At 36.5% G+C, this 8,177-nt stretch overlaps 1 protein-coding gene across 2 annotated transcripts; it reads right to left on the bottom strand.

Annotated features, from left to right (window-relative positions):
* Window positions 1-716: 716 nt before the first annotated feature.
* LOC120130162 (vacuolar protein sorting-associated protein 9A-like) lies at window positions 717-4,989 on the bottom strand. Of its 2 annotated transcripts, none has more exons than XM_039147473.1 (6): window positions 4,803-4,989; window positions 4,344-4,491; window positions 4,027-4,197; window positions 2,024-2,203; window positions 1,098-1,917; window positions 717-1,010 (listed from the first exon to the last, which is right to left on the bottom strand). In XM_039147473.1, exons 1-5 carry the CDS (start codon window positions 4,892-4,894, stop codon window positions 1,105-1,107), a joined length of 1,404 nt encoding a protein of 467 aa, XP_039003404.1. In that variant the 5' UTR covers window positions 4,895-4,989; the 3' UTR covers window positions 717-1,010; window positions 1,098-1,104. The 2 variants fall into 2 exon arrangements, with proteins under 2 accessions (XP_039003404.1, XP_039003405.1); XM_039147474.1 differs by having other exon boundaries at window positions 718-983.
* Between the last annotated feature and the right edge of the window lie 3,188 nt (window positions 4,990-8,177).

Raw genomic sequence — 8,177 nt, forward strand, 5'->3', positions numbered from 1 at the left:
TTTAAAGATTGTCCTTGTAAAATATTTAGTTGCAATGCAATAATAAAATAGAAGCCAACTACCGATATATATTTAGCTTAAAAGATGTTGGTTTGAATATACTTTCTAAAAAAAATGTCAGTCCCTAAGCACTTATGGGCTTGTTAATTTAGTGTATAAATATGTTCGACCTTTTCAAATTTATTCAAAATCCAAAGCGCATATCTGGAAAAAACGATCAGATGAAACAAATATTACTTGAGAAAAAGGAATGGTAAACAATTTTACAACCAGTATAAATAAATCATCATATTTAGGACCATCTATCAGTGGAAATAGTTAGCCGAGATTAACAATAATAAATTAGAAAATATTCATTAAAAAAATAATAAATTGATCTCAACCTTTATTTTCACTCATTTGATGGTCCTAAACATATGAAAAATTAAAAATGTTTTACACTGTGCAAGTGAATCCTAACCCATATATATAGGTTTTCCAAAACATAATATATACTACGACCAAATAATCAAATACCTATCATCGTTTCTTCCAAATTTCAGAAATTAAAAGATTCAAATCCTAGCAGCATGCTTGAAAGAAAAAGGAAAACAAATTCACAAATTTTAGTCACGAATATATAATTCACCAACAATGTTTAATGTACCTATATCTGAGTCAATTATCGAAACGTGACATCATTATTGTATAATTTAAAAGGTTGCAGCACCTTGCTTCAAAACAAAAGTACCCCAAGTCCACAATGAATCAAAGTCATGATATACAAAAGATGACACGAGAACGGAGAACCATACCTATCTTGTTCATGTGCGTGTGCTGGGAACAAGGCTTTGTAGTTCTGAACCATGGGCGTTACAACACAACTTCCATATATCAGGCACTATCACTTCTTGAACCAAATGAAAACCACACCAACCTTCTTGGGTTTTCTCTTGCTTGACAACAAAACCGCTTCTTTTGAGTTCAAAGTTAAAGAAGATGGTCTGCAAAGTTGAGGTTATGATCACATTCTGTTCACCATGTATAAAGTGTCACATTGCTCAGTTACCTCGATGTTGAAAGGCCAACATTATTCAGGAACAAAGAAAATATCATACCATTCAGCTATTGTTCAGATGTGTCGACATGATTGTGCTCTGAGGATGCAGCTGCCTCTTCCTTAGGTAAATGGGATTTGGTAGTTTCTTGATCGGATATTCCATTTGGACCATCATCTTCCCTGTCAGTATCCTTTTGTGACACGATATTTTGCACTATTTCTCCATTATCTTGAGATTTCTCAACTGTTTCAACATGTTGCTGACGTTGAGCTTGCAACCTAGACAAAGGAAAAGCTGCAGAAGCACCATACGATCCTTTTAAAAGACAAACATACTTGAACACTAGTTGTTTATAGTTATTTAGCAGGCCCTCAACATCATTTATTGTCAAATCACCCGCATGAGCAAACATGTAAGGGTACTCTCGAAACACTTTTCTTGTATGATCCTCCTTCAGAAGTATAGTTGCCCCTCTATTCTCCAACTCTGAGATTGATGGAATTTTAGTGATTGAAGACCGATCTTCTTTACTTGTCCGTTTTCCTTCAGAAGATTTAGGCCTAATTGCATGGTCCTCCTTAAGAGTGTGATGTCTGGATTCGGTTGGTTCTCTCTGATCTTGTCCAGCAATTTGGTTAATTTGACTGGACAAACCATCCAAATCTGTTGAAAGGCCAGAAAGAAGAGCTTGAGCAAATTCCATGTTTTTCTCAAACTCAGTTTCCTCCATCGAAAGGGCTTTTGCATCAATATTTGAAATGAAAGCCTCAGCAGAGAGCATGTTTGTGAAAAAATAGGCTGCTTCAGAAACTAATCGAGATTGACGTCTATAACGTTGTATATACGATAAATTTGAGTGAAGTTGTGGAGGATTTGCCTACATAAAAAAATCCCATTAGAAAAAAAAAACCATTATTACCATTTTTTTTCATGAAGGGATGATCAACTAAAACAACAAATAATCTATACATTACTGATCTAACCTTTATGGTAACATAAATCAACACAGGAAGAAAATCATCAGCTCCAGGAGGATTCTCGTTTGAAGCAATTGAAGCATTAAGCAATAAATTATTGATAACCTTGCAACAATTGAGGACACACACAAGCTTGTCTCTTGGAGCCTTGTACATATTGATTTTTTGTAACTCTTTCTGTGCAAGCTGGCAACATAAAGTACAAATTCAGGGGAGAGACTGATAGAGTATAATAGCTATCATAGTGGGGAATCCAAACTTCCAAGCATTTAAACATACAAGCTTCATTGAATAAAATCTTTTTTCAGAAATAAATTAGAACCATAATCGAACTGCACTCAAGTGTTGGGACATATCTTGCTCATGATTAATACATGTTATTCAACCAGCAAAAATGTAGAGGCAGTTGATATGGTATGATATACAAACACATTGTTCAATGGTTACTAGATCTCGAGTTCAATGGAAGACAAAAAGTCGGACACATATAAGAGTATCAAATTAAAAAGGCAGCAATATTAACCGGTAGATTGGACACTATAATGATGACAAGAATGTTATAGATGAACTTTCCTTTGAAATAATGAACTGGTAAAGATTACTAGTGCTCATTTAACGAAAATATAAACCTACATCACTATCAGCCTGTTTTTCTGATAAAAATAAAAACCTATTTAGAGGGAGAAAAACTTATTGACCAAATTCCCAAGTATTTTGCAACCAAAACTACTGAAAACAAGATGTTCTTTGGTGGAAAATATTTCTGAGGACAACATTCTTTAAAAGCAGCCAAAACATCAGTTTCCAATTCGTGCATTACTTCAATAGAGTTTATTTAATTCTATTTACAACAAAAATATTAGCTACAAGTTCAACCAACTGTTGGAGTTATGAGCACAATATAAAAGTGAATTCAACGATCATATTTAAGACAATATCATCAGTCAGATGTAGAATTCATTGAAAAATGAACATTAGTGAGGCATGAAACCGCCATAAGGAATATTTTCCATAGTATGAAACAAAATGAAAAAAATAAAATAAAATAAAACTACAGGCATCAAACAAGGGGGAAAACAGATATGTGTGTGTGTATATATGGTTACATAGAATGCAATTTCAAGTATCCACTTATGCATCAATGTTCATTGTTTTGCTTTTGCATAATATCCAAATTTAGACAAGCATACATTCAATAGGAAACAAAACAGATAAACTGCCATCTAAAAATGGATTGGTGCAGCATTGTCTTGTCATGTTACCAAGGCATATTGCAGTTTGCACAAGGCCTTGAAGAACTAGAAAAGCACATCATGAGTGCACATTCTTCGTTAGGTCATTCCATGGGAGGAAACATTAAAATGAGTTCATATAAAATTTAGACTCCGATGCTATAATGGGGGTAAGGAATCAAAGAATCTACCACATAATACAACTCTGATACAAGTTCTCTTTTAGGCTCAACAAGGGACGAAGTGAGAAAAAGAGATTCTCCAAGCAAATATTCTTACCGATGAGATGAAGTTTCCTACCTTCGTAAGATTTTTTCTCTTTCATGGTCCATTTTCTGGCCTCCCTTAGACAAATTAAAGAAGCCATAATACCTACTAGCATTCCGTCCTTGGAAGAATCTAATAAAAATGTTAGCTTTTTTGTTTGTTTCACCATGATGGATTTTGAGAATCCCTAGCAGCTTCTCATTAAGTATCTGTTAGCACCTGATTTCTAGATAAAGTCATTGATTCTTATCTTCAAGGAAGCAAACACCTAGTAAATGTTCTGTTACTTCCAGCCAATGTCATATCATTACACTTTTTGCACAGAAGATATCTAAAGCATACTCTGGCACATGTTAAAAGGGTTCTCACTCCTCAGTACAACATATTGCCAAACATAAAAAAAATAGAAATAATTCAAAGAGACAATGTATGCCGAAGTTAAGTTTACTCCATACTGCAAATAATAAGTGTGTGAGTGTGTGTATTTGAGACATAAATTCCACCATTTACCAGCCATGCTGTCTCGTTCTGAAAGGTTGGCTTAATATCCAAATTCTCAGGCCGAACGAATTGCTGAACTAGAGCCATCTTCTCAGAAAGTTGTTCATCCTGCTTTACATCATCTGGGAGTGAAGCAAAAACACGGGTAAATAACTTTGTCATAACATACTTCTCCAATCCCTGTATTTGAAAAAAAGGGTGAATCCATCAATGCCAGATAAAGTTTTTCCCTTTTTTTCTTAAAAAAACAAATTACCCAAATATAAGAAAGGTAAGTAATTTATGCATTGAACATATGCACGTAAAATGGGTATAGGGGGACTTACTTCACCAGCACTGTCAAGCTCTTCCTCGGAGCATCCTGCCCAAAGCGGATGAGCTCGAAAAGCAGCTTCCATGTTGGCAAAGAAAGCCTGTACGGCCGCACTATCCCTTTCGGGATCAGGAGCATTGTTCGAGAACGAAACTATGAAACTGTAATATGACGACACAAAGGCAACTCAAAAGTTAAAACCTAGAAATGATATCCTAAAACGAAACAACGCAACCCAATCCTTCTGAAATTAAGTTGATTTGGCAATTAGTTAAGAAAAACAGCATTCACATCGGGAAATATACTTAAATTTGACGAAATCAACTAATAAAAATAAATCATGGACCGAATATATAATCATTAATCACTTCCGGTTCGTAGCAAATCACGTACAATCTCGAGTCTCTATATACAATTAAAGATGAGCAAACTAAAAAACCAGAAAGGAAAATAGCAAAAGAGATTGAGAGACCTTTTGATAGATTTGACGAAATCAGCGGCGGTAGGCTGGCGCATACGCTCTAGAAAATCTTGCAATCCTAGGAAAACGTCGGAGTTCTCCATTTTTCGGTAACAACAGTCTGATTGTTTGACAGTCTCCTAGCACACGTTGATTAGAGACTAGAACAAGAGCGTTTTTGCTTAGAGGAGAAAGTCTTCTAGAATAAGAATGTCTGGTTTAAGGTGAGAAGCAGTTGCAGACAACAACCAAAACAATATTTATAACTAAATCCATGTCCTTTCAATTATTAGTAAGTTTATATTTTGGTTATTTGATGGTAATATATATATATATTTGGTCATTTTATAAACTAAGAACATTATAGGTTTGATATAAAAAATGTTTAAATTATATTTTTTATTTAAGTATTTAATTTTTGGTCAATATTTAAAAAAATTATTAAAAAATAGTTAACCAATCAATGTTTAACCTATGGTTTAACTTATATCAGATTATATATATTTTTTTATTGATGACCTATGTGCTAGGGTTTTCTGCCATCTAGTAGTCGTCGTTTTGGTTGTCATCCGTGAATAATCAGTTTCTAGTTCTTTGCTAGTGTTCCAATCTTTGATTTGTTTTTTAACGGTATGGGTGATGTTGAAGTGGATCTGGAGGGGTTACAGTTGTGGGATGAAGAATAAGAGAGCCTAGAGTTAATTTCAACTGAACAACATGAGCCTATTTCATATGAGCACTATTTTGTGCGTCGGTTTAACTCGACAAGCATGCAAAATTTTCAAGCTATGCGAGTGATGTTGGCTAATGTTTGGCATCCTATTGCGGGAATTGTCATCTCGGATTTGGGTGATAGCATACTTTTGTTTCCATTATTTCACGAGATCGATGTGGACCGTATCGATTCTGACAGTCCTTGGTATTTTAACTCTCATCTTCTGGTTCTGCATTGGTTACAAGGAAGGAAGAATCCGATGACAGTGGAATTAAACATAACCGCTTTCTGGGTCATTAACAATGACTTATCGGTGGGTTTTGTATTTGAGCAGGTTGCAAGAAAATTGGGTTATTTTCTTGGTACTTTTCTGGAATATGATGCTGCAGGATTGAGTTTGAGGCATCGAGGCACTATCAGGGTGCAAGTTGGGTTGGATGTAAGAAAACCATTAAAACGTAAAAAAAAGATTGCTTTGCCGAATGGTGTGCTTACTTATGCTACGTTTCAATTTGAGAAGCTTTGGCTTTTTTGTTTCTCATGTGGCAAATTGGGTCATGGTGAAAAGTTTTGTCCTCTCTGAATACTGAAAGAACAGAAAGATCTGACACCTCAGTGGGATTTGTCTATTTGGGCTCCTCCCCGCAGGAAGGTTGTTCTTTCTAGCCCTTGGCTTCATGAGGAGAATTTGAAGGGAGGGTCGTTGCCTTCTTCTACGATTGCCCCTCTATCTGTTTCCGCGTCATCGTTGAACATGAGGAACTAAACAAAGGATTGGGTCGCTCAATTGTTCTATGTAGGAGGTAAGGTGAATATGTCGAAGGGTGATGGTGATGTTACGATGGTGTTAGCTGATGAGAAAAGTCCTCTTTCGCAGATGGAGAATGCAAAGCGGTCCAAAGGTTTCGTTGGTGAGTGGGAAAAACGCATACGGAAATGTTGACTTATTGGTAGGCATGCGTTCTCAGGCCAATCGGTCGCCATGAAACTCTTCAGTTGGAATGTTCAGGGATTGGGATGCTCCGGACCGTTCGTTGTCTCCGGCATATGCTGAGAGACATCAATCCTTCAATGGTCTTTTTTATGGAGACTAAGTTGCAGAGTTCACGTATGGTTGAAATTCGTAGGTCGTGTGGTTTTTTAAGCGGTATCGAGGTGGATGCCATGGGTACCTGTGGAGATTTATGTCTGGCTTGGAAACATGATTGCAATGTGATGCTGAGGTCTTTTTCGAATTCCCACATAGATATGGTAATTACTATGGCTACTGATGGTCATGTTTGGAGATGTATTGGGTTCTATGGGGCACCGGAAGAGAGGTATCATTCAGAGTCATGAGAGTTGATGAGGTAATTAAATGATTTCCTGATTCTCCTTGGTTAGTGATTGGTGACTTCAATGAGATTCTATTTTCGTATGAGAAGGAAGGAGGGTGTATTAGAAGCGAACGATAGATGACAGTCTTTAGATATGCGATTGACGATTGTTCTTTTTCAGATATAGGTTTCTCGGGGCCATGGTTTACATAGGATCGTGGAAGACTGAATCAAACAATATCCAGGAAAGGCTCGATCGGGGTTTTATGAATGGCTTGTGGCAAAGTACTTTTCCATCTTATTCGCTCCAATATTTAACTCATTCATTTTCCGATCATTTCCCTCTTTTTTTGGATTTGGATTTTCATAACAGACCAACTCGATGGGGGCACTTTAAATTTGAGGCGTCTTGGTTGATGGAGGATTCATGTAAGGAGGTTCGGAGGTTATGGAGCACGATAGAGGGTGCTTTACCTGAAAAGCTTAATCAGTTGTGTTATAGATTGGATGTATGGTTCAAAAATGTTTACAGGACAAAACGTTTAACAACAACCGAGTTGAAAAAAAAGATTGGCTGAATTAGTTGAATTACAGCCAACCGACTTGAAACAAAATTGCAATTGAATTTGGAGTTGGATAAATCATAATTGTATTGGGAATAACGAGCTCGTGTGAACTGGTTGAAACATGGAGATAATAATACTATTTTTTTCCATCGGTATGCTTATGCTAGGAGACGTCACAACTGCATTATGACGCTAGAATCAGAGGATGAGACAGTGGCTGAAACAGACACAAGTATGGAGGAAGTTGCGCAAGGGTATTTCCAATCTCTGTTTACATCAGACTGTAGCCCTATGGAAGATCAAATTCTTGAAGGTATTTCGAATTGCATATCTCCCGAAATAAATGATGAATTACTTCATCCCTTTACAAGAGAGGAAGTGGTTGCTGTTTTAAAGTCGATGAGCCCGTTAAAGGGTTCAGGGGAGGATGGTTTGGGTGCTTTATTTTATCAGAGGTTCTGTTCTTTGATTGATGTAGAAGTTTTAGAGTATTGCTTTGGCCTTCTCCAAGGCAGGTATGATATGAGCTTGATCAATCACACTCATATTGTCCTTTTACCGAAAATTTATGCTCCTACGCGAATGTCTCAGTATCGTCACATCAGTTTATGCAATGTGCTCTATAAGATCGTGTCGAAGATGCTGGTTAATAGAATACAAAGTTCCCTTCATCTTTGCATTGATGAAGTGCAAAGTGATTTCATCCCGGATAGATTGATTTCGGACAATACTATTACTGCCTACGAACTATTACATGCTTTTGTGAATAAGCGCGAGGGTAGGAAATGAT

This window comes from Hibiscus syriacus, unplaced genomic scaffold (genome assembly GCF_006381635.1).
Source record: "Hibiscus syriacus cultivar Baekdansim isolate YM2019G1 unplaced genomic scaffold, ASM638163v2 tig00110515_pilon, whole genome shotgun sequence".
Lineage (NCBI taxonomy): Eukaryota > Viridiplantae > Streptophyta > Magnoliopsida > Malvales > Malvaceae > Hibiscus > Hibiscus syriacus.

Coding starts and splice junctions, on each gene's coding strand:
- LOC120130162 (XM_039147473.1), bottom strand. CDS start 4,894: ATGGAGAACTCCGACGTTTTCCTAGGATTGCAAGATTTTCTAGAGCGT. Junction 4,492..4,802: donor TTCGTCAAATCTATCAAAAG/GTCTCTCAATCT, acceptor GTCATATTACAG/TTTCATAGTTTCGTTCTCGA. Junction 1,918..2,023: donor TGATTTATGTTACCATAAAG/GTTAGATCAGTA, acceptor TTTTTTATGTAG/GCAAATCCTCCACAACTTCA.